The following is a 27,296-nucleotide window of genomic DNA, read 5'->3' as shown; positions in this document are numbered from 1 at the left end:
TCACAAATGTACCTTTCAGCAGGACAATAACCTAAAACACAAGGCCAAATATACTTGCTTACCAAAACAACATTGAATGTTCCTGAGTCACCAAGTTACAGTTTTGACTTAAATCGGCTTGAAAATCTATGGCTGTCTAGCAATGATCAACAACTAATTTCATAGAGCTTAAATCATTTTTTAAAGAATAATGAGCAAATATTGTACAATCCAGGTGTGCAGAAAGACTCAGCTGATTACAGCTGTAATCACTGCCAAAGGTGATTCTAACATGTGTTGACTCAGGAGTGTAAATTTGATATTTCTGTATTTCATTTTCAATAACATTTGCTAAAATGTCTAAAAACATGATTTCACTTTGCCATAATGGGCTATTATATCTAGATTGGTGAATTCAGCCTGTAACACAACAAAATGTGGACTGTCAAGGGGTATGAATACTTTCAGAAGGCACTGTATGATCCTTTCCATAGCCTGGACATCTGCTTCCAACCTTGTATCATCCATCTCTGGTTTGGGGTGCCTAGAAAAGGCATCGGCGATGACGAGGTTCTTCCGTTCTTCCCTCAATGGGGTTGAACTTCATCAAGTCGAATCAGCGGCCACTGACATCACATCAAAGGGGTGCATTGTACAGGTCTTTGTTGTTTATCAATGTCACCAGCGGTTTGTGATCTGTGATCAAGCGATAGTTCTCCAACCCTCACAAATGCTAGTAAATCTTTGCTGATGCCCACAAGCCTGCGAGTCACTCATTCTCAATCTCTTTTTGGCGTTACTGTGTGTACGTGAGCAGAAAGCTACAGGCTTAAGGGTGCCGTCGTGTTGTACCCCACCCAAGCAGTAGCTGCTTGCATCTGTGCTTACCACTGTTGAAGAACTGGAGAAATTGCACTGATGAGATCAGTGCTTTGACCAGTGGTGGAAAAAGTACCCAATTGTCATACTTGAGTAAAAGTAAAGATACCTTAATAGAAAATGACACAAGTCTAAAGTATTTGGTTTTAAATATACTCAAGTATCAAAAGTAAATGTAATTGCTAAAATATACTTAAATATCAAAAGTAAAAGTTCAAATAACAAAGAAAATTCTTAAATCAAGCAAACCAGATGGCACCATTTTCTTGTTTTTTACATTTACGGATAGCCAGGGGCACACTCTTTTCTTTAGGAATGTAGTGAAGTAAAAGTAAAAGTTGTCAGAAATGTAAACAGTAAAGTAAAGTACAGATACCCCCAAATACTACTTAAGTAGTACTTTAAAGCATTTTTACTTAGGTACTTTGCACCACTGTGCCTTTGAATGAACTACGGCCTTGGTTAAGAAAATGAAGAAACTGGCCCAATTGGGCAGCCAGGCCGCCCACGACTAGAATCCCACTTATGACTGTGGGTGGCACAGTCGCCAACTCACCAATAAAATCGTTGGATTTCCCTAGGTCGTAGTCCCAGACGGTGACCTCCAGGGTTTTGGTGGACAGCTCTGTGAAGGAGATCTCATAGAAGAACTCCTGCAGAGAGCCAGGGGATGGATGGCGGGTCAACATGCAATCATTAACGAGAGATAGAGAGAGAAAAATGGGCCCTATAAGGATAATTAATATAGAAATAGTGTGTGCATGTCTAGTAACTTGAGTAGAAAAAGTAAAGCAATGAAAGAAACATAGAAACACACTGTTGAACAGCATTTCCTTATGAGAATGGTAACAGATTCAGTTTCTCATTGTTGGTCCTGTGGCAGCCAGTGTGTTTGCTGAATTTCCCTCCAGTTTAGCCAATTTAAATCGACAGCATACAGTACTTCACTGTATTGTCATTGATCCTACATCCTAGGACCTATGCAATTGCGTTCAAAATGTGTGTAGCTGCATTAAATACATTATATACAACAAAAGTATATGGGCACCTGCTCGTCGAACATCTCATTCCAAAATCATGGCCATTAGTATGGAGTTGGTCATTGCTGCTACAACAGCCTCCACTCTTCTGGGAAGGCTTTCCACTCGATCTTGGAACATTACTGCGGGGACTTGCTTCCATTCATTCACAAGAGCATTAGTGAGGTCGGGTACTGATGTTTGGCGATTAGGCCTAGCTTGCAGTCGGCTTTCCAATTCTTCTCAAAGATGTCCGATCTTGACAAACCATTCCTGTATGGACCTCGCTTTGTGCACGGGGAAATGGTCATTCTCCACCAGACTTTACAGTGGGCACTATGCATTCGTCAGGTAGCGTTCTCCTGGCATCCGCCAAACCCAGATTCGTCCATCGGACTGCCAGATGGTGAAGCGTGATTCATTACTCCAGAGAACGTACTTCCTCTGCTCCAGAGTCCAATGACGGTGAGCTTTACACCACTCCAGCCGACACTTGGCATTGCACATGGTGATCTTAAAGGCTGCTCGGCCATGGAAACCCATTTCATTAAGCTCCCAACAAACAGTTATTGTGCTGACGTTGCTTCCAGAGGCATGTTGGAACTCGGTAGTGAGTTTTGCAACCAAGGAGAAAATGTTTACGCACTTCAGCACACACACCGTTGTCGTTGTTACTCCTAGACGTTTCCACTTCACAATGACAGCACCTACAGTTGACCGAAGCAGCTCTAGCAGGGCATTTGACGAACTAACTTGTTGGAAAAGTGGCATCCTCTGACGGTGCCACGTTGAAAGTCACTGAGCTTTTCAGTAAGGCCATTCTACCGCCTATGTTTGTATATGGTGATTGCATGGCTGGGTGCTCGATTTAATACAACTGTCAGCAACAGGTGTGGCTGAAATAGCCGAATCCACTAAATTGAAGGGGGTCCACATACTTTTGTATATGTAGTGTATCTGCTGCTTTTAAGTCTTGCATTCCCAAACAAATTCACAAATAGAGAGCTGTTTAGCAAAGTGAAAATAATAACAATGCAAACCATTGCCTTTAAAAAGGTGAAATTGCCTTTAAAAGGCACATTGTCAGTTGTCCAGTGAGCTGCTCTATAATGTGCCTTGGATTGAATCCCGGCACAGTGTTGCTAATGAGTACAGGTGGTCAGGGTGGTTGTTGCCATGTGTGCATTACAATTAGCCAGCTCCACGATTGCGTGTGTTCTTTTGGCTAGTGTTGTGTGGCAATTGTTGCGGAAATTTTCGAATTACTTTGCAACCCTGAATTTGAGAGCTGGGAAGATACCAACAATGAAAACACGAAGCAGACCAAACTATTTGGTCCTTTAAAAATGTACATGTATGTAAAATATTGTATGCTAAAGCCTGAAAATAAATAAATGTGACAATTGATGTTCGTTTCTAACAGTAGGGCTGTTTTTCCTAAAGAAGTTGAATTCTCTTCGTGTTTTGTTTCCTTGCCATGATAATAACAAGTATCGCGATGCTTTACATTGTCATTATTTCTGCTTGGCTAAACTGCCCTTTTGTGAATTTGTTTGGGAATGCAGGACATGTAAGCAGCAGATATCTATATATAGATATATAGCTACATGCTTTTTTTAAAGCAGTGCATAGGACGCAGCCTCAATGGCCATTACAGTGAAGACTCCAGCAGAGTTAAACAAATAGTATCTGCACAGTTCAACAAAACCAATTCACTAAAATAGATTGATAATCACCTACAATCACCCATACTATGTATAGTCCTGGTTTCTTTTTAGTCCAGGACTAAGCTTTATCTGGATCTTGTAAAATCGGTCCTTAAACCGGAAATCAAACATGACAATTTTCATGATCGGGGTGAAATCCAAATGAATTTGGGCTAGGATCAGTACGTCGGGACACATGTAGTTTGAGCGGGTTAAGGACACACCGATGATGGCTGTTACATTCTCCAGATCCGTGTCAGATGTCCCAATAATTTTCATTGTTGGTCATGCTGTAGTATGAGCAGTGCTACGTTGCGATTGGCCAAGGACTGCTGCTAATAGCCAATGAGCATGCAGCATGTGAGACCAAAACAATGATGGTGAAGAGGAAAGCAACAAGAACAGGCACCGTGTGTACTACGGAGGTGATGGAAGACAGATTGGTGAAGCTGTGGAAAGAAAGCAGCTGCCTTTTCAATGTGGGAGCCCATATTCTGCACCTCTGTGAAATCTATTTTTTTTTTTTATGTTTCTGCACATAATAATGTGCACACTAATCCATTTATCTAAATGTAAAATTATTCCAATTTATTTACATTTTTTTAGCTCACTGTTTGCGTGTTGGCATTTTTTTACATCCTGGGTTTGAGGATGGACGGAATGAAAGATTTGGGACAAGGAAATTGCGAAATGTGAGCAAGTCCAAGTTGTTATGTTTTTAGAAGTTGTGTAATGTATGCTCAGCATAACTGACAGCCTGATCCCAGATCTGTTTGTGCATGATAAAAAAAAAAACAGATTTGTCACTCAGGCTGTAGAAGTGATTGATTGAAATGAGAACCCAAACAGCGGCCGTCCCCAGGACTGGAGCAGAGAAACTAAAAAAAACATGTATTAGTATGTTCGCAGTGCAAATGGCTCGGGGTATGAGCATCCTCTGAATGACTACAATGTGAAATGTAAGTGTTGTATTGTACAAAAAAACAGTATATAATTGGGCATTTTAGATTGTGTCTCCGAGGACTGATTATAGTCCCAATAAGCTTTCTTCATGCCACTGCATGGTGCACACCGCACGATTCACAAACATGCACACAAACACACACATGCACAATTCACAAACATGCAGATTATAACTTGCACACAAGCACAAGAACCACACCCCCCCACACACACACACAAACACACACCTCATTAAACTCTGGGTTAAGAGTCTTTTTTATGACGGCTGTTTTATGCTTGGATTTCTTCTGCAGGTCTGGCTTGAGGTACCTGATACAGAGAAATGTGAGGCTGTCACGCTCCATTAAGAAAACACAAACTCAATTTATTATGCAGTCCAAAGTAATACACTATGTAGGGAATAGGTTGCCATTTGCTATTGTCGTTCCTACGGCAAGGTCCTGTTTAAAGCTCCTGTACATTCTGCATGATTTCTTGCTGCTATTGTAATTGTAAATCCCCATCCACTGAAACTTTTGCAGAATTATAATGTCTTCTGAAACGCATGAAATCCCAAACAGAACTTTCGGAGCGTGATATTGTTACGTTCCAAATGTAAAGACCCCATCATTTAATTATCATAAAAAATATGGCTGTGTCCCAATTGCACCCCAGATCCTATAGGCCCTGGTCAAAAATAATGGACTATATAGGGAATAGGGTGCTATTCGGTACATTTCCCATGTCCGATTATATACTGTATAGTACGTTTCTAGCTATGTGTGTCGTGACAAGGACAGTTCTGAACGTGAAATCGTATTATCTTACGGTCTGAGACTTGAAGTCTTAAGCTACACAGCAGAATCTTTAACTGTGCCGAGTATCTCTCTCCGTGCTCTGACACATTCTCTAATATATAAACCGACAGAGAGCTAGTTTTCTGCATTTTCCCTCACACACATTTTCCACCCACCACCCCGCAGCACGAAGACCTGATGTTCTCCCCCACACTCAGACACAACAAAACAGATGGGGAATTTACCGAGTGCTAATTCAGAGCAAAGAGCGAGAGAGCGTGGTAGAGAGAGAGAGCGAGAACGAGAGAAAAAAACAGAATGAGACACTGCGTGTCTGTGTATGCCTGTGTGTGTCTGCATGCATGAGTTTGTGTCCGCATGCATGGTTGTGTGTGTGCATGACCGTGTGTGTATGTGAGAGAGAAAGCGTCTGCATGAGAGACATTTGATTGTGTGAACTGGCAGTAGGAAAACGGTGGCATGTCTATTTCTATTACTTGCTTGTACTTTAACCTGAGGGGGGAAATAGCTGGCTTGGTATATTTCTCCAAGAAAGTGTGTACGTGTGTGTTTATGTACGTGAGAAAGGGAGGTAAAGTGAGCACGGCACAGCCACTGTTTTTTACTAATTCCAGGGAAAGCTCAAGGCCAGTGACGGAATTGAAGTGAACACATTGACAAGGGAGGAAATGTTTAGTTCCTTTGTCTGATTTCTGTCAGGATGCATCAGTCACGCTGGGAAAAATTCCTCCTCTCACTAGCCATGGCTTTCCCTCTCCCTCTCCCCCTCCCTCCCTCCCTCCCTCCCTCCCCTTGTTTTCAAATAATTTACTATTGAAATGCAATTGTGCAACAGCTCCAGTCCGTAAATCTCTGTATGTTACTAACCATGACTCCCTGTACACTGCATCTCTTTCTACCGCTCTTGCACACTGGAAATAATAACGTATTTGTTTTCTTTCAGATACTTTGAGCCTTTCATTGAGCCTGCCTGGAGTGCCAAATGGTAAGAGTTTTCACTTTTGGGACTATTCCATTCACTCCGTTACAACATTCAAGCTCAATCAAGCGCAGCTTTAGTATTTAAAAGAAAACAAAACATTTATAAACAACAAAAACGGTCCGAAAACGTGTGAAACAGAGAAACACTCATTTTCATTTCCGTTGCAAAACATTTAGCTGCGGTTTGCTCTAATGAACATAACCCAGGTCTAGTATTGGTATCACGATCAACGTCTATACTCACGTTTTGACATAGGGGTCCGAGAATCCATTGACGTCCATGGCGGCTAGGTGGGCGCAGCGTCGCACACCCACACAGAGCCCTCCGTGGGCCCTCTCCTCCCCTTTGGCCTTATCGACCACACCGGACGTGGGGAGGAACTGCAGGCAGAGCAGCAGACGACCCCTCTCCTCCAGACTCCTCTGCTGTTCACTCTCCCACTGAGGGAAAGGGGACATTGAGGAAAAAGTGGTAGAGAGAAAAGGAGAGAGTGAGAGACAGGAACATATATAGAGAAAAGGAAAGAGAATGAGAGAGAAAGTAGCAGAGATTTTTTTTATTAAGGATAGAGTGAGAGAGAAAAGGAAAGAGTCAAACCAGGGGCTGCTATCATCTCCCTCTTAAATGAGCGAGTGCCAAAGAACTGTTGAATTTTTTACTTTGTAAACTTCAGTATTTAGGCCAACAACCTGTTGGGATGACTATGTATTGACCTTTTGTGTCTGTACTGAAGGCACTTAAGTTAGCAGTGACAGCATTTGTCAGACACGATGTTGACATAGCAACTACTAGCTGAAAGGACCTAGCAGCAAGATTTTGGGAAAAGGGACGTGCAAGGTCAAAAAAAATGTGCAACTACCTTGGAATGCCCAGTCAATGAGAATTATACCACAGCATTGCTGAATACTCATTTCTGATTGGTTAGAAGGACACTCTAGAATGAACATTCTAGAATGAACATTAAAACCAGATAATGGGGCATTTGTAAAATATATCTGGACAGTTGTAAAATATACTGGGAGACCTTGGACTCAGTATGCAATAAGCGGCTACACATGCAGACCATACTTGCTACAAAGTAACAGAGAGATAAACCAACAAACCAAAATTGGATACACTGTAAACGCAGGTCCAACAAGGAAGAACTTAGAAAGTAGCATTGATTTGTTTTTGCAGAGACATATTTTTTTAGAGCATCTGATGACATAACGTGGTGAGTGATGGAAATGAATTCCTCTGGTCCCTACTGTTGCAGTCATGACACAAGTGGCTCTATGCTGTCAAATACTCCCACATTTCTAATTTGACCAGCTGTTTTCAGAAACTGATCTTTTTTAATTCGGTTGTCATACTGGCAGGTTTGCTAACAACAAAATAGTTGTGTTTGATATGCAATGCGATCTCCTCGTAATGAACAGGGTTGAGTGTCCTGAAGTGAAGGCAAACTTTTCTGGCTATGCCAGGCAAAATTGTGCATTATCAGCTCATTGTTATGGATGTATCCAAATTAACGTCAGTAGAAAACAGCTACTTTGTTGTTGTCCTGTCTGCAGAGGTTGTGACTGTGTTAGCCGTAGCTAGCTGGCTAGCTAGCAAGCAAGGGATAAGGAGGTTGCCAGCGAGCATGGCAACAGAACATAAAGAACGAACGACTGGATCGCGTCCATAAGTATCAAACTAACTGAACAATGACTTGTTCGCGACTCTAGCAACCAAAAGATGAGAAAGTATGAATTAGTTTAGAAAAATGAAAATATAAACATAATGTTTTTTTCTACTAAATGTGTGCTTTCATCATATTGTTTTCTCTAGCAACTGTGGGTGGTATAAGCGGGATAAACAGCTCCGTTCTGTACATTACCTTGGAAAAATGAACTCTGCAAAGGGACTCGGTCCCGCCTCGTCCCTCTGCGTTGTCCATTATTTCCAAGGCAATGTATATGACTTCGGCGTTTATCCCTTACATAAAGTATATTTAATACTTATGGATACAGTGTCATATTAGCATTTCTTTGTTGTTGCCATTGTTGCATTGGGACATTGTCTTCCAACAGGTGCACCACTACTACGCGTTGCTAGTACAGATGAACACGTTATCTGACATAAGACAATAAATAGCCTTTGGGTTGAAACATGTCCACGTCAGTACATTCAATACAGTGTCGCTCTGAACTGTACGTGTCCTATCTTATGCATGCACAGACTTAGTGATTTGGGGTTTTACAGTAAAGAAAGGTAGTTTAACTGTAAACATGTATTACCGTTGACTAGCAAATCACTTCAAAAAGTAGGTCACGTGTTCATCCAAAATAATTCCAGCAACAGTGCACTGTGCACCTGCCAACTTTCCTTCAATTCGCAAGTGTCTGAAACTAAAGTCAGCAATAAAAGAAACATATCTTTTTCAGGACCCTGTCTTTCAAAAATAATTTGTATAAATCCAACTAACTTCACAGATCGTCATTGTAAAGGGTTTAAACACTGTTTCCCATGCTTGTTCAATGAACCATGAACAATTAATGAACATGCACCTGTGGAACTGTCGTTAAGACACTAACAGCTTACAGACGGTAGGCAATTAAGGTCACAGTTATGAAAACTTAGGACACTTTCCACTGACTCTGAAAAACAGCAAAAGAAAGATGCCCAGGGTCCCTGCTCATCTACGTGAATGTTCCTTAGGCATACTGCAAGGAGGCATGAGGACTGCAGATGTGGCCAGGGCAATAAATTGCAATGTCCGTACTGTGAGACACCTAAGACAGCACTACATTGAGACAGGACGAACAGCTGATCGTCCTCGCAGTGGCAGACCACATGTAACAACACCAACAGGATTGGTACATCCAAACATCACACCTGCGGGACAGGTACAGGATGGCAACAACAACTACCCATGTTACACCAGGAACGCACAATCCCTCCATCAGTGCTCAGACTGTCCACAATAGGCTGAGAGAGGCTGGACTGAGGGCTTGTAGGCCTGTTGTAAGGCAGGTCCTCACCAGACATCACCGGCAACAACATGGCCTATGGGCACAAACCCACCGTTGCCGGACCAGACAGGACTGGCAAAAAGTGCTCTTCACTGACGAGTCGTGATTTTGTCTCACCAGGGGTGTAACGCTCAAAGGGGTGTAACGCTCAAAGAAATGAGCGTTACACCGAGGCCTATACTCTGGAGCAGGATCGATTTGGAGGTGGAGGGTCCGTCATGGTCTGGGGCGGTGTGTCACAGCATCCTCAGACTGAGCTTGTTGTCATTGCAGGCAATCTCAACCCTGTGCGTTACAGGAAAGACATCCTCCTCCCTCATGTGGTACCCTTCCTGCAGGCTCATCCTGACATGACCATCCAGCATGACAATGCAACCAGCCATACTGTTCGTTCTGTGCATGATTTCCTGCCATGGTCAGCGAAGAGCCCGGATCTCAATCCCATTAAGCACGTCTGGGACCTGTTGGATCGGCGGGTGAGTGCTTGGGCCATTCCCCCCAGGAATGTCCGGGAACTTGCAGGTGCCTTGGTGGAAGAGTGGGGTAACATCTCACAGCAAGAACTGGCAAATCTGGTGTAGTCCGTGAGGAGGAGATGCACTGTAGTACTTAATGTAGCTGGTGGCCACATCACATACTGGCTGTTACTTTTGATTTTGACCCCCCCTTCGTTCAGTGACACATTACTCCTTTTCTCTTAGTCATATGTCTGTGGAACTTGTTCAGTTTATGTCTCAAATGATTGAATCTTGTTATGTTCAGACAAATATTTACGCATGTTAATTTCCTGAAAATAAACGCAGCTGATAGTGAGATGACGTTTCTTTTTTTGCTGAGTTTATCTTACCAGAGAAAGCATCCAAACGAGGGAAACAGCACCCCTCTAACTATACTGTACACTGACTGTAAAAAACATGAGGAACACCTGCTCTTTCCATGACATAGACTGACCAGGTGAATCTAGGTGAATGCTATGATCCCTTGTTGATGTTAAAGAAGGATTTAAGCCTTGAGACAATTGAGAAATGTATTCTGTATGTGTGCCATTCAGAGGGGGGAATGGGCAAGACAAAATATGTAAGTGCCTTTGATCAGGGTATGATAGTAGGTGCCAGGCGCACTGGTTTGAGTATGCTGCTGGGTTTTTATACGCTCAACAGTTTCCCATGTGTGTCAAGAATAACCCACCATCCAAAGGACATCCAGCCAACCTGACACAACTGTGGGAAGCATTGGAGTCAACATGTGCCATCATCCCTGTGGAACACTTTCAACACTTTGTAGAGTCCGTGCCCCGATGAATTTAGTCTGTCCTGATGGCAAAAGGTGGTGCAACTCAATATTAGGAAGGTGTTCCTAATGTTTTGTACGCTCAGAGTATGTAGGCCATGTATCTGATGCTGTCTGGACAAAAAAAGTATGGCATGTCACATTAGAGGTCTTATATGCATAAATGTATTTGTTTAATATAGAGACCCATTCCGAACGGACCCGAGGCCAACTAGACCAGTTCCGTATAGACCTGGTCTGATCCGAGTGAAGGAAGCAGCGGAGAAGTCCATTTTTAAGCTACTTTATTAACCGTAGCTGAAAAAGCGTGAGGGACAGAAGGAACAGAAAGGTGGTGTTGCCCATTTCCCTTTTCCCTTTTTTGTGAACAAAATGTGCAATGCATTTTCCAAACTGTGAAAGACAGCAACACGCAACAAAGCGTCTAGTCTCCCGGAAAACCAGACGAAGAAGAAGACAAATAAGGAGAGGAGGTGCCACCCTAGCAGGCAGAGCATGGTGGGGGAGCTACTAGTGTTTATTTTATTTTATTATGCCCAGCTCACAAGCCCCTTGATGATGTGAGGCCTGAGGCAACTGCCTTTTCTGCCTAGTGGTAAGTCCACCAGTGATCTTATGCGGGTGACAAGCTCAATTTCCCCTCTTGGGATCAATAAAGTTTATCCATTCATTCATCCTCTTGTGTGTCTTATAGACTGACTATTGTGGTGGAAGAGTCTGATAGCAAGTACAGCACGGTACGCATCATGACACATCACATTAAGATTGACGGATAAAGGAATAGAAAAGAAAAGCGAGGGAGCAGCCACTCAAAGAAGCTAAGAATGATGAGATGCAACATCTCAGGGAAGCATGAGTCACTCCATGGCCACAGGCAGAGCCGAGCTACATGCATGTATTAATAGTGAAGCATACATTTGTCTATTTCCATTTTTATGTTATTTTTGTGAGTGCATAAATTTGCCAACCTTTGATTAGGGCTGTTACAGTGACCATACTACCAGCACACTGGCATTCACGAGTCATGACCACTTTCAAATTCCACATGACCTTTTAGTCAAGGTAACTAGGCTTCTCCAAGTTCTGATGTTGCTGATGGTTATTAGTAGCATACCAAACTTGCTAACTACCTGGTACTCAGCACTCTCAGCACTCTGGTACTTAACAGGAAAAACAGAACTAGACAATCATTTGTGCCAGGTGTGATATCCCTCCTAAATAGATTGGGCTAATGTTCCTATCAACTCAGTAAGGCTAGCAGGCTAGTCTTTTAAAATAAATGTTTTATTGGTATGTAACTGTTAAGAAAGTTGTATTGTCAATTTGGTTTTGTATTTAAACGCCACTTTAAACGTGTACATGACACTGCAACAAAATGTCCCCATGGGGACAATAAAGTCAGTAAGTAATTGTCCCATTAACAACATCAATGCAAATGTATAAAAGCACTTCATGAGAGCCCATGAGCTCATGTTGGGCAACATTTCTATAGCCTATGCAATTGCTTGAGAAAACAGACTTTTGATGGCATCTATTAAAAAGAGGAGGATTCCATCAGCTTTCTATAGGCTAGGCCTATTATATTTATTTCTCAACTTTCCAATTATCAAGCACATTTCTTAGCTTTACAACAGGAGTAAAACCTACCTGGCTGGCATGAAAATAAGCCATGGGAAAATGCATATAGATGACATGTATTTTTTTCCCCCTGCCCCTGTTCTGAGACAGGTGCATGATAATGGTCCATTCTAAATCAAAACAAATTTCATACATATACTATTTACTAAATGTAAAGACAAGATTCAATTCAGAATAGTCCGATGGGTGACAATATTAGCCTATCACTTGTTTGAAGCGTGAGTACTACTTTTTAAATATATAAGAAAAATACAAATAATTTCAAAATGGCAGCTCTGCTTCTAGCTCCTAAGCAACTTTGCAGGATATATTTTCCTTACATTATTAGCCCAGAATGTATTTTGTGTTATTACATACAGTCGGAAAGGAAGTGTAGGGGATGATGTTCCCACCATGACTATTAAAACTTACCCAAACCAAAAACCGTGGATAGATGGCAGCATTCGCGCAAAACTGAAAACACAAACCATCGCATTTAACCTCGGCAAGGTGACTGGGAATATGGTTGAATACAAACAGTGCAGTTATGCCCTCCACAAGGCAATTAAGCAAGCACAACATCAGTACAGAGATAAAGTAGAATTGCAAGTCAACGGCTCAGACACGTGACGTATGTGGCAGGGACTTCAGACAATCACGGATTACAAAGGGAAAACCAGCTAAGTCGCTGACGCTGGCGTCTTGCTCCCGGTCAAGCTAAACATCTTTGCCCACTTTGAGGATTACACAGTGCCATTGACACGGGCCACTCCCGAGTACTGTGAGCTCTCGTTCTCCGTAGCCAACGTGAGTAAGACATTTAAGCATGTTAACCCTCGCAGACGGCCCTAGTCGCATCCTCAGAGCATGCGCAGACCAGCTGGCTGGAGTGTTTATGGACATATTCAGTCTCTCCCTATCCCATTCTGCAGTCCCCACTTGCTTCAAGATGGCCACCATAGTTTCTGTACCTAAGAAAGCAAAGGTAACTGAACTAAATGACTACCCGTAGCACTCAATTCTGTCATTCTAAAAAGCTTGAGAGGCTAGTTAAGGATCATATCACCTGCACTGTACCTGACTGCCTAGACCCACTTCAATATGCATAACGCCCCTATAGATCCACAGACGATGCAATCGCCATTGCACTACACACTGCCCAACCCCGTCTGGACAAGAGGAATAACTATGTGAGAATGCTTTTCATTGACTACAGCTCAGCCTTCAACACCATAGTACTCTCCAAGCTCATCATTAAGCTTCGGGCCCTGGGTCTGAACTCCGCCCTGTGCAACTAGGTCCTGGACTTCCTGACTGCCGCCCCCAGGTGGTAAAGGTAGGAAATAACACCTCCACTACGCTGATCCTCAACACAGGTGCCCCACAAGGGTGTGTGCTCAACCTCCTCCTGTACGCCGTGTTCACCAATGACTACGTGGCCACACATGCCTCCAACTCAATCATCAAGTTTGCAGACAACACAACAGTGGTAGGCCTGATTAACAACAATGACGACACAGCCTACACGAAGGAGGTGAGAGCCCTGGCAGACTGGTGCCAGGTAAATAACCTCACCTTCAACGTCAACAAAACAAAGGAGCTGATCGTGGACTTCAGGAGACAGCAGAGGGAGCACACCCCCAACCACATCGACAGGGCAGCAGTGGAGAAGGTGAAAAACTTCAAGTTCCTCTGTGAACACATCACTGACAATCTGAAATGGTCCACCCACAAAGACAGTGGTGAAGAAGGTGCAAAAGCACCTCTTCAACCTCAGGAGGCTGATGGAATTCGGCTTGGCCCCTAAGACCCTCATACATTTTTACAGATGCACCATTGAGAGCATCCTGTCAGGCTGTATCACCGCCTGGTACAGCAACTGCACCGTCCGCAACCGCAGGGCTCTTCAGAGCGTGGTGCGGTCTGCCCAACGCATCACAGGGGGCACACTGCCTGGCCTCCAGGACATCTACAGCACCCAATGTCACAGAAAGGTCAAAAAGTTAATCAAGGACATCAACCACCCGAGCCACGGCCTGTTCACCCCGCTATCATCCAGAAGGTAAAGTCAGTACAGGTGCATCAAAGCTGGCACCGAGAGACTGAAAAACAGCTTATATCTCAAGGTCATCAGACTGGTAAATAGCCATCACTGGGTGGAGCCCTGCCCTGAACTTATTCACGAGTCGACTACCGCCCGGTTACTCTACCATGAACCTTAGAGGCTACTGCCCTAAGAACATACACATGGAACACTAGTGACTTTATTAATATAACACTTTTCACTTTATAATGTTTACATACTGTTTTACTAATTTAATATGTATATCCTGAATTCTAGTCAAGGCCATCCTATTCAACTGTTGCTGTACATATACCATTCTATCCCACGTATTCTACAGATTTACTACATATTCTATCCACATACTGTCCATAATGTCTATACATCCCATCATATACATATATGGGGCGGCAGGGTAGCCTAGTGGTTAGAGCGTTGGACTAGTTGCAAGTTCAAGGTTGCAAGTTCAAACCCCCGAGCTGACAAGGTACAAATCTGTCGTTCTGCCCCTGAACAGGCAGTTAACCGACTGGCCATCATTGAAAATAAGAATTTGTTCTTAACTGACTTGCCTAGTTAAATAAAGGTAAAATATATATATACAGTACCAGTCAAAAGTTTTGACACACCTACGAGGGTTTTTCTTTATTTTTACTATTCTCTACATTGTAGAATAATAGTGAAGACATCAAAACTATGAAATAACACATATGTAGTAACCAAAATAATTTTAAACAAATCAAAATATTTTAGATTCTTCAAAGTAGACACCATTTGCCTTGATGACAGCTTTGCACATTCTTGGCATTCTCTGAACCAGCTTCACCTGGAATGCTTTTCCAACAGTCTTGAAGGAGTCTTGAAGGAGTTCCCACATGCTGAGCACTTGTTGGCTGCTTTTCCTTCTCTCTGCGGTCCAACTCATCCAAAACTCATCCAAAACCATCTCAATTGGGTTGAGATCAGGTGATTGTGGAGGCCAGGTCATCTGACGCAGCACTCCATCACTTTCCTTCTGGTCAAATACCCCTTACACAGCCTGGAGGTGTTCGGTCATTGTCCTGCTGAAAAACAAATTATATGCCCGGCATGCTTCACGGTGGGAACCACACATACAGAGATCATCAGTTCACCTACTCTGCGTCTCACAAAGACACGGTGGTTGGAACCAAAAATCTCAAATTTGGACTCATCAGACCAAAGGACAGATTTCCACCAATATAATGTCCATTGCTAGTGTTTCTTGGCTCAAGAAAGTCTCTTCTTATTTTTGGTGTCCTAGTAGTGGTTTCTTTGCAGCAAATCGACCATGAAGGCCTGATTCACGCAGTCAGCTGATGTTGAGATGTGTTTGTTACTTGAACTCTGTGAAGAATTTATGTGGGCTGCAATCTGAGGTGCAGTTAACTCTAATGAACTTCTCCTCTGCAGCAGAGGTAACTCTGGGTCTTCCTTTACTGTGGCGGTACTCATGAGAGCCAGTTTCATCATAGCGCTTGATGGTTTTTGCCACTGCACTCGAAGAAACTTTCAAAGTTCTTGAAATTTTCAGGATTGACTGACCTTCATGTTTTAAAGTAATGATGGACTGTCATTTCTTTTTGCTTATTTGAGCTCTTCTTGCCATAATATAGAGTTGTTGTTTTTTACCAAATAGGGCTGTCTTCTGTATACCACCCCTATATTGTCACAACACAACTGATTGGCTTAAACGCATTAAGAAGGAAAGAAATTCCACAAATTAACTTTTAACAAGGGACACCTGTTAATTGAAATGCATTCCAGGTAACTACCTCATGAAGCTGGTTGCGAGAACTCCAAGAGTGTGCAAAGCTGTCATTAAGGCAACGGGTGACATAAAACATAAAATATATTTTGATTTGTTTAACACTTTTTTGGTTACTACATGATTATATATGTGTTATTTCACAGTTTTGATGTCTTCACTATTATTCTACAATGTAGAAAATAGTAAAATAAAGAAAAACCCTTGAACAAGTAGGTTATTCCAAACTATTAACTGGTACTGTGTATATATATTTTTAAAATAGATTTTCCTTTATTATTTTCCCCTAACCCTAACACCCCTCACCTAATTGGAGTAAACTAATGGACAACAACACGTAGGCTTCTACTTCTAGCCTATACAGTGCATCCTGTTTCCATTGATCATCCTTGAGATGTTTCTACAACTTGATTGGATTCCACCTGTGGTAAGTTCAATTGACTGGACATGATTTGGAAAAGCACACACCTGTCTATAGAAGGTCCCACAGTTGACAGTGTATGTCAGAGCAGAAACCAAGCAATGAGGTCGAAATAATTGTCCATAGAGCCCTGAGACAGGATTGTGGGGAAGATCTGGGGAAGGGTACCAAAACATGTCTGCAGCATTGAAGGTCCCCAAGATAACAGTGGCCTCCATCATTCTTCAACAGAAGAATTTGGCGGCCAGCTTCCTAGAGCTGGCTGCCAAACTGAGCAATCAGTGGAGAAGGGCCTTGGTCAGGGAAGTGACCAAGAACCACGTGGTCACTCTCACAGAGCTCCAGAGTTCCTTTGTGGAGATGGGAGAACCTTCCAGGATAACCATCTCTCCATCACTCCACCAATCAGGCCTTTATGGTAGTGGCCACACAGAAGCCACTCCTCTGTAAAAGGCACATGACATCCTGCTTGAATTTAACCAAAAGGCACCTAAAGGACTCTCAGACATTGAGAAACAAGATTCTCTAGTTATTTGAAACCAAGATTGAACTCTATGGCCTGAATGCCAAGCGTCATGTCACCTGGCACCATCCCTACGGTGAAGCATGGTGGTGTCAGCGTCATGCTGTGGGGATGTTTTTCAGTGGCAGGGACTGGGAGACTAGTCGGGATCGAGGGAAAGATGTACGGAGCAAAGTACAGAGATATTCTTGATGAAAACCTGCTTAGAGTGCTCAGGACCTCAGACTGGTGCAAACGTTCACTTTTAAACAACCTGAAGCACACAGCCAAGACAACACAGGAGTAGCTTCAGAATAAGTCTCTGAATGTCCTTGAGTGGTCCAGCCAGAGGCCGGGCTTGAACCCAATCGTACATCTCTGGAGAGACCTGAAAATAGCTGTGCAGCGACGCTCTCCATCCAACTGAACAGAGCTTGAGAGAATCTGCAGAGGATCTGCAGAGAAAAATGGGAGAAACTCCCCAATTACAGGTGTGCCAAGCTTGTAGCCTCATACCCAAGAAGATGCAAGGTTGTACATTTCTGCCAAAGTTTGCTTCAACAAAGTACTGAGTAAAGGGTCTGAATGTCATAGTTCAGTTTTTTTTAAATTATGTTTTGAAAGTTCTGAACCTTTCTATTCTCACAGTTTCTACAGATTGTAAATCAAAGATAAACATTTTTGTTAAAAGTATTATTATATTATATTATATTATCAAGTCACCCAGGAGTGCTATCTGCAGAGTTAGCTCCAGGTAAATGTTGCACTTCTTCAACCATTCCTGCAACCAAAAACAAGCGACATATGGTCAGTACCAAAACAAATGATCAAATGATTCTGTCTCTTCGTAGCAAAATCTGCAGAGCTGGGATGGTTTTATCCCCCATTTATATAACATTCTATTGGTGGCAAGAATTTTGTATAATAATTTAAATGGAAAAATTCAAAGTTTTGAATCCGGTGTTGCTGAAGCCAACACTGCCTTTAGCAGTGCGATGTCGGCACAGCACAGTTTGTTTGAACCATGGTCAGACAGAGGTGAAGTGGTGTTTGGTGTACCTCTCTCAGGTAGCAGGAAATGCCTCTCAGTGCCGCACTCATTGCAGAAGGGGAGGGAAGCTGGAGAGAGAGGAAGAGAGAGAGAGGAAGAGAGAGAGAAAGAGAGGGATGGAGAGAGAGAGAGAAAGAGGAATAAAGATAAATATAGCTGCGAGCAGCAATGAACATGGTTCACAGGATGACGGAAAGGACAAATGATCAGTTGGATAACAATGCAAGCACTATCAGGTAGGAACTAGCTTCCTTTATGTGCAATCAGTGAAAGCATTAGCATGTTTATCTCTCAGTATCACAAGGATGATGCAAGTGAAGTTTAGTCTAGTGCTGTAGGTTCGTTATCTTGGAATGCAGCTGGTAATCATTCTTAAAGTCATTACTTGATTCTGGGGTCAATTTGACTACTGTTTCTGAAATATTTTCAGCATTAATGTACTGGTATCTTGTGGTCATCTTTGAATTCTGGGACTTCATTTTATCGAAATCTGCTTGTGTAAATGATCTCAAGCTCACTCCTCACTTAGTATTCCAAAATACTTAAATACACCCTCACAACTGTAATACCCTGACAGAGCAAGCGGCAGGACTTCCGGTTTCATATTTTCCCCCAAAAAATAGTCACTACGTTCAGATCACATACAGTGCATCCACTTTTAACACATTTTGTTACTTTACAGCTTTAGTCTAAAATGGATTAAAATGTTTTTATTTTACCCCCCTCATCAATCTACACACAATACTCTATAATGAAAAAGAAAAACAAGTTTTTAGAAATGTTTGCAAATTTACAAAAGTATTCAGACCCTTTACTCAGTACTTTGTTGAAGGTAGTTTGGCAGCAAATATAGCCTCGAGTCTTTTGGGGTATGACGCTATAAGCTTGCAATACCCGTATTTGGGGAGTTATTTAGACAGGTGTGTGCCTTTCCAAATCATGTCCAATAAATTGAATTTACCACAGGTGGACTCCAATCAAGTTGTTGAAACATCTCAAGGATGATCTATGGAAACAGGACGCACCTGAGCTCAATTTCGAGTCTCATATCAAAGGGTCTGAATACTTCTTTTTTTTTAAATGAATTAATAAATTTCCAAAAACCTGTGTTTCACATTATTCGTCAGCATAATTTAACAATCATTTGCATTAGACAAAGTTCACTTGATCAATAGTTATTGCTCTAGTATCCTATGGTGCCACTGGTGCCAATGACATTTAAAGTGCCGCCATCTAGTCTGGTGTAGCCATCTAAGGCAGCAGTGACTTTATATTCACACAGCTTATGTTTTGAATGCAGCAACTATTAAAGACTGACGTAATGAGTAAATACAAAAACTGGAGGGAATCTGACATATGGTTAATGAGGAGAAGATGATTGCAGATGATTTTGAGCATTAACATTACATATGCAAACAATTGGTTGTTTATAGTTTCCTTGTTTTTTTAGACATCCATTCCAAATTCAGTTAGACTTTTAGACATCCATGACAGTGATGACAAGTTCCAAGTTGATAGGACACTGTGGAGTGGATTAACATTGGTTTAAATGTAAAATCTAATTTTTGATAGGCCTACATTCCAAATTGGTGTATTTTGGTCCTATGGTCCATGAGAAGACGTATGTGCTAATATGAATCTACTGGTATCGTGTGGCCATCTTTGAACGTTAATGAACATTATTTTCTCAAACTCTTTAGTGACTGTTGTGAAATTTTGAGTCAATCTGACTTTTGGTCCATGAGAATATTTTTTATGATTAATTTAAGCATACAGTTACAGCCAAAAAAGAGAATTGTGACCCTAAAACGTTTCAAGTTGATAAGCCATTGTGAAGTGGATTTACAAGGGATTTAAAATGGACAGGTAAAATCTGATTTACTGATTTATAAATAACTCAGCCATATCTTAACCAATCCTTAGCTTTTCTGAAACGAAGTTAAGAGAAGAATGAGAATACGTTTTCAAAAATGTTCAAGATGTAGGAAAATCGATCCTGAGAGACCGTTGGGTCCTTGAGGCAAATTTGTTCAACATTTCAAGTCTCTAGGTCAAAAGGGGCGATGGATTTGAGGGTTTAAGTGAGACTGCTTATAACAGCACCTCATAGGCCAATCAGTACCATTCTTTTTGACCAGGTTACTCATGACCTCTTTTTTTCTGTGTGCCAAATATAGGCTATGAAGTGCGTGCTCGGAGAAGCACAGAGCAAAGTTATCTTTCTAAGATATCTGCTGGGATGGTCTAAATAAAACTAGGCAGCATTTCACACTGCAAAGGATATTCCAACCCTGAGCCCTGGGCTGCTCTGCTCTTACTGATCAAAAACGTTTTTGGGTGCTGCTTAACCAATGGCTGAGCTGTGTAGACCTACGGTGGCAGTTCAGGAGGAGAGTCAAAGGCTTCTTTTGATTTTTGGGTGGGTATTAAGCCTAGTCCAAAAATGTGCGTGAAGACTGGCCTATAGTTTATGTTCTGTTCAGTTTGAAAAGAGAGTGCGAAGGGGAGGACCGGAGGTCATCTTTGATAGCTTGCTACTACTATAATCGATTTGATTAAAAACAATATGTTTCTTGCCCATTATGTATTTATCAGAGTTATTGACCTCACAATTAGACAGATTCAAGTAATTTACATTGTGGTGCTGAATCTTCAAGCAGCAGCAATCGGAAATGGACAGCTCATAGTGCTGAAAGAAGGCAAATTCGACGAGGCATTTACACCGTCTTCATTTTAATTAGACTACTAACAACAAGAGGGCTTTGTGTTGGAGCCTATTTTTACCTATTAAGAAATAAGAGGTAAGGCTAACTGTTTGGCAGATGAAATTAAGCTATAGGCTGCTATAACCATAGGTTTGTCGGTCAGTTCCTCCACCCACTATTCACTCTTAAAATAGCCTACCTCTGTGTCAGTGAACGGTCGTTAAGTTAAAACCAAGATTCGAATTGAGGGGGTATGAGAGGGTATGCCATAGGCCTACCTTATTTGAAAGAAAGTGTCAAAAAGCACAGGCCTGCCCTTTGTTAGCTTAAGATTTTGAAGAAAATAAAACAGATCTGATTATATAAAATGATCTATAACAGCGCTTTGGTCCGCAGTAATTTATTCTAGAAACAAGCTGTAAAATACCCGGGAAAGACGTGACACTGATGCATATGGGGATATCATTGTTTCATTTATTTGACTTTCAGAGGCTGAGCTACAATGTCCTATAGCTGAGGAGACAAAAACATTTACTTTGCTTGGAAGTAATCTAATTCTGTCACTCTCAACTGATTAAGCTATTCCCTTTCTGTACAGTAGAAGATGCTTAAACCCAGACAGCTTTTAGGGAAACACTTGTGACCTTCTCTCATTGGGTTATGCAACTGAAGAAGAGTAGCCAGCAGTTAAAGCTTACATTTTCTGCAACGCTAGGCCTACTCTGTAGGGGGTGGAAAGTTAGGCCTAACTTTTGAAAGTACCATGCTCAGATTCCAAATTACGTTTCTGTCACACCCTGATCTGTTTCACCTGTTCTTGTGAGTGTCTCCACTTCCTCCAGGTGTCGCTTATTTTCCCCAGTGTAGTCATCCCTGTGTTTCCTGTCTCTCTGTGCCAGTTCGTCTTGTATGGTTTCAAGTCAACCAGTGTATTTTTCCCAATGCTCCTGTTTTCTATTCTCTCGTTCTAGTCTTCCCGGTTTTGACCCTTGCCTGTTTTTCCTGGACCTGCCTGACCCTTCTGCCATCAAGCCTATCTGCCACTCTGTACCTCTTGGACCTTTTTGCCTGTCCACGACCATTCTCTTGCCTACTCCTTTTGGATATAAATAAACAACTAAGACTCTAACCATCTGCCTCCTGCATCTGGGTCTCTTCTTGTGCCCTTATAGTTTCAGATTGAATTATTTGCAAACAGGGGCAATTTAGTTCCAAACAAGACACATCGATTTGGCAATGGATAAATATGATATGAACACGTCGGCCTCTGTCTATTCTTAGCCTGTAATTTCCATAATTTGTCACACCCTGATCTGTTTCACCTGTCTTTGTAATTGTCTCCACTCCCCTCCAGGTGTTTCCCACCTTCCCCATTATCCCCCGTGTATTTATACCTGTGTTTGTCTGTTGCCAGTTCGTCTTGTTACTCAAGTCAACCAGCGTTTTTGTGTCTCAGCTCCTGCTTTTCCCAGTCTCTCTCTTTTCCTCACCCTCCTGGTTTTGACCGTTGCCTGTCTGACCACTCTGCCTGTCCCTGCCTGCCGATCTGTACATTTGCCCCACCTCAATTATTGACCTCTGCATGCCTGCTGTCCGGGAACCGTTGCCCCACCTCTGGTTTACCTGCCTGTCTTGACCTGTCTATTGTCTGCCCTTGTTGGATTATTAAACCATTGTTCATTTGACATTGTCAGCATCACTGTCTTACCGTCACACCTGATAATTTGTGTGGTATTAAAAAATATTCTGCTTATATTGTGACGACCCTCCCACTCTGTCTGCCGAATTCTTTGCTCTTTGTTTTCCTTAATAGGATGTCGGTGGGCGGAGCTGGGAGGGTCGTCAGCAAAATGGGACACACCTGGGCTCAGGTGTGTCCCGGGATAAATACACCTCTTCCCCATTCACTGAGGAGACTCTCTCCGTGCAGTCACTGATACATTTTGGTTATGGAATTTTTGTTTGCGTTGGCACCTTCATCTCTCATTATCACATTTATGCACGCAACCACTCACCTACACTACTGATGGCTGAATACACACACCATTGTTAAATGTATTTAGTTTACTTCAGTTAATAAATATATTTTGTTATTTCTGATCTCAACGTTGTCTCCCTTTTTGTTACAAACTTCGAGCCGGTTCGTGACAATTTGTAAAATGATTTAAAATTGCATGAAAGGTTTATAAAAAAATGTTTTTCTCAGACCAGCAAATATGATGATAGATTCATGCAATACTTTTACTATAAAGGAGGTCTTTCCACCCCTACTCTATTTGTTACCGCTTTTTCTCACCAATTTCGTGGTATCCAGTCTTGTCTCATCGCTGCAACTTCCGTACGGACTCGGGAGAGGCGAAGAGCCACTCATCCTCCGAAACACAACCCAACCAAGCCGCACTGCTTCTTACACAATGCCCACTTAACCCAGAAGCCAGCTGCACCAATGTGTCAGAGGAAACACTGTACACCTGATGACCGTGTCAGGGTGCACTGCGCCCGGCCTGCCATAAGAGTCGCTAGTGTGCCGGCCAAACCCTCCCTAACCCGGACAATTTTGTGCCGCCCCATGGGTCTACCGGTTGTGGCCGGTTGCAACAGAGCCTGGACTCGAACCCAGAATCTCTAGTGGCACAGCTAGCCCTACGATGCAGTGCCACTTGGGAGGCCACCCCAACTCTTGTCTACAGTGGTCTGCGAACCCACAACCTTCTGGCCCACAGCCCTGGGCACTATCACAATTCCTGCATTGCCATGTATGCTTACAGGATGCATATCTAACACCCTGGTCTGTTGAAGAAGTGAGGGTAAAGGGTAGACATGTTCTCGGCTATCCACTTTGTTTTGTTATTTTGTGTTTAGCAAAGTTTTTTATTTCCAAACGTTCAGGGAGGGTTTAGGTAAAATATATTTTGCTGAAGAGGGGGCCATCCATTTTAATTTCAGAGTAGTCTGATTTTCTTCTTGTAACCCTTGTTATAAATAACGTTCACTCCCTTATCCCTTTTTATTGTAATCTGGCCTTTATCTATCCTCTCATCGCTGTTGGTTTGGATCTGACATTTTGACTTCGGTTTCTGTCTGGTTTTGTTTGGCACGGGGTGGGGAAGAGATGACTCAAGAAGAACTTATGATGTGAGAGAAATTCCTGAAAAAGTACAATGAAGTGAACTCCATCCCCCCTCCGTCCCTCCGTCCCTCCGTCCCTCTCTCCCTCTTACTCACGGGCGGTGGGTGTTCCAGACAAATGTTGAAGCGTTTGGTTTGGTCAGGCTTCACGCGGCGCAGGGCCACCCGCGACTCTCCGATGAACTCGTTATGCGTCAGCTTGTCCTCGTCACACACAGACACCCTGATGGATGGATGGAGGAGAGACAGAAGGAGAGAGAGACAGAAGGAGAGAGAGAGAGAGAGCGAGAGAGAACACACACAAGTTAAGCAGAGTTGGTCACTTGTGTCTAACTCAGTCATGACTAAGGGCTCTGTTCAATCTGTAATTTCCGGTTGAGCAGACATGCAGCGTTTACCGTGAATGCAGTCTCCACTAAAGCAGTAACATTGCCTTTAAATTAAATTTACCCAGAATGCTAATCTTCCGCGATGCAGATTTAATAGAGCCCCAGGTATAGGGGGGGAGGAATAGGGCACAGAGACAAAGAGCGAGAGAGCATACAAGTAGACATGAACATTCAACAAAGTTGGTCATGATTAACTTAACTCAATTATGATGACTAACCATTGACAGGACTGACATGCACTGAATTAGAAAGAAACACAGCCTGTGTAGCAGCCGTCATTGTGCGTCGCTTAGCTGTACCAATTCCTTCCGCTCTAGCTCACACCAAGACTAGAACCCGGGACATTTGCCTTGCAGACACGTGATACATTCTAACCAGTCGCAAGTTTTCAGGCTGAGGAGTGAGATTCACAAATCCACATCTGTTACACCTGCAGGTATAATGCTTTTGAACTCGTTATAAACATGCATCAGCCTTTATAATGTCTTATTATAAAGTTTTGCAATGTGTTATGTGTCTCTATGTATCCACATTTCAACTGACTCAAATGGTTGGTATTTTGTCATTAGTCATCATGATGATAAGACATTATGAAGCTTATATGCTCATGACAAGTCTTAAAATGCATTACAACTGTATCATAATTCTGCTCCCGAGTGGAGCAGTGGTCTGATTTCAGAGAGTGAAAGTGCAGCATGCTAAACTAATCTAATCCATATTTATTGGCTCTGCAGTTGTTTTTATATCCTGCCACTATGTCACCTAAATTAGACAAAAACACACATGGAGAAAGAAGAGGGTGGGAGAGATAGAGAGAGGGTGTGCATGTGATATCAAGGCAGAGCGTGGAAGGTGATGAAAGTGAGGGAAAGATGTGGAAAATGAGAGAGAGGCACTGTTTGGATAATCTGGATAGTCCATCTGTACAGATGGTCATAGTATCAACAAACTACTGTTGATAAGCAGCTGCTTGCTAAGGTTATGGTTAGGATTAGAATAAGGGTTAGAGTAAGGGTTAAGGTTAGGGTTAGAGTAAGGGTTAAGGTTAGGGTTAGAGTAAGGGTTAAGGTTAGGGTTAGAGTAAGGGTTAAGGTTAGGGTTAGGGTCAGGGTTAGTAGATAGTTGAAATGTTACTGCCTCTCCAAAATAAAGTGTTACCTTCTGTTTTGTATGCACAGGCATTTGTGTATGTGTCATTGTGTGTGTGTGTGTGTGTGTGTGTGTGTGTGTGTGTGTGTGTGTGTGTGAGAGAAAGAGAGTGAAGGTGTGTGTGTGTGTGTGTGTGTGTGTGTGTGTGTGTGTGTGTGTGTGCGTGTGTGTGTGTGTGTGTGTGTGTGTGTGTGTGAAAGAGAGAGTGTGTGATAGAATGTGCTGCCTGTTAGTCCACCGACCCGATTGCCTTATTTTCCTCTTTAACTAAATCCTTGATCAAGGGACCAAGATGGCCAAATTGCTGGCCTGGAACTGGGAAGGATGTACTGTACAAATATGCCTGTGTCCCAAATGGCACCATCTTCCCTATATAATGCCCTACTTTTGACTAGGGCCCATATGGCTCTCGTCAAAAGTAGTGCACTATGTAGGGAATAGGGTGCCATTTAGGACTTTGGTTATGTGAGGTCAGGTGCGAGAGGCCAGTTGCCTGGGGAAACCACTCGATAGCTGTTGAAGGCTCCAGAGATAATTTACACTGTATTGTCTTATTAGCCTTCAGAACACAGGCAACTTTTACTTCACGTCCTCTAGAAGAAAACCAGCGAAACAAACACGTAGAGACAGAGAGACCCAGACAGAGACACAGAGAGAGAGGAGGCAGGGAAAGAGAGAGAGAGAGAGAGAGAGAGAGAGAGAGAGATAGCGTGGAGGCAGATAGGGAGTCAGTGAGACAGAGAGAGAGAAGCAGACAAAAATGGAGGGGGGAGGAAGGGAGCGACACTCTATTGCCCTCAGAATACATGATCAATTTCCTATTACCGTGATGGTGGCTGACATTTTCAGCTCCTTGGCGAACACAATGTCTGTAGCGGTGATGCTGTTTGAATTTAATCCTCGCACTGGGAGAGTGGCACAAACCGAAGCTTCAATCAGTGAAATCATTTATTTAAATGAAGATGCTTCAATCAGTGAAATACGCCAATCCAAACATGCAAATTAACGTACACTATTTATACAAAGGTATGTGGACAGCCCTTCAAATTAGTGGATTCAGCAATTTCAGCCACACCCGTTGCTGACGTATATAAAATCGAGCAAACAGGCATGCAATCTCCATAGACAAACATTGTCAGTAGAATGACCATACAACGGTACAGCATACAATGACTTTCTAGATGATTCTGTGCTTCCAACTTTGTGGCAACAGTTTGGGGAAGGCCCTTTCCTGTTTCAGCATTACAATGCCCCCGCGCACAAAGCGAGCTCCATACAGAAATGGTTTGTCAAGATTGGTGTGGAAGAACTTGACTGGCCTGTACAGAGCCCTGACCTCAACCCCATTAAACACCTTTGGGGTGAATTGGAACATCGTCTGTGAGCCAGGCCTAATCTCCCAACATCAGTGGCCGACCTCACTAATGTTCTTGTGGCTGAATGAAAACAAGTGCCAGCAGCAACGTTCCAACATCGAGTGGAAAACCTTCCCAGAATAGTGGAGGCTGTTATAACAGAAAAAGGGGGACCAACTCCATAATGTCCATGCATCAATATATCTCATTCATCTCTATACAATGCCTTCAGAAAGTATTCACACCCCTTGACTTTTTCCACATTTTGCTGTGTAAAATGGATTAATTTGCGATTTTTTTTGTCACTGGTATACAAACAATACCCCATAATGTCAAAGTGGAATTATGTTTTTCAAAATACATTTCAGTCTTCTGTGATGTATATAATTACTATTATATAGCCTGTAGGAAGGGTACCACATGAGGAAGGAGGATGTCTTCCCTGTAACGCACAGCGTTGAGATTACCTACATTGACAACAAGCTCAGTCCGATGATACTGTGACACACCGCCCCAGAC

At 42.6% G+C, this 27,296-nt stretch overlaps 1 protein-coding gene across 4 annotated transcripts in view; it reads right to left on the bottom strand.

Annotated features, from left to right (window-relative positions):
* Nucleotides 1-27,296, bottom strand: part of LOC110491776 (double C2-like domain-containing protein alpha) — an 88,271-nt gene that overhangs the window by 6,494 nt on the left and 54,481 nt on the right. For 2 of the 4 annotated variants that reach the window (XM_021565513.3, XM_021565514.3), the window contains 5 exons: nucleotides 23,981-24,107; nucleotides 18,059-18,118; nucleotides 6,569-6,765; nucleotides 4,774-4,855; nucleotides 1,415-1,511 (listed from right to left, as the gene is read on the bottom strand). In XM_021565513.3, the coding sequence (XP_021421188.1) occupies nucleotides 1,415-1,511; nucleotides 4,774-4,855; nucleotides 6,569-6,765; nucleotides 18,059-18,118; nucleotides 23,981-24,107 (563 nt within the window). The remainder of the gene's footprint in view (nucleotides 1-1,414; nucleotides 1,512-4,773; nucleotides 4,856-6,568; nucleotides 6,766-18,058; nucleotides 18,119-23,980; nucleotides 24,108-27,296) is intronic. The other 2 variants (XM_021565518.3, XM_090202490.1) reach the window with 1 other exon arrangement.

This window comes from Oncorhynchus mykiss, chromosome 16, assembly GCF_057628025.1.
Source record: "Oncorhynchus mykiss isolate SJ-2025 chromosome 16, ASM5762802v1, whole genome shotgun sequence".
In the NCBI taxonomy this organism is placed as follows: Eukaryota; Metazoa; Chordata; class Actinopteri; order Salmoniformes; family Salmonidae; genus Oncorhynchus; species Oncorhynchus mykiss.
This window is presented reverse-complemented; position numbering and strand designations above follow the sequence as displayed.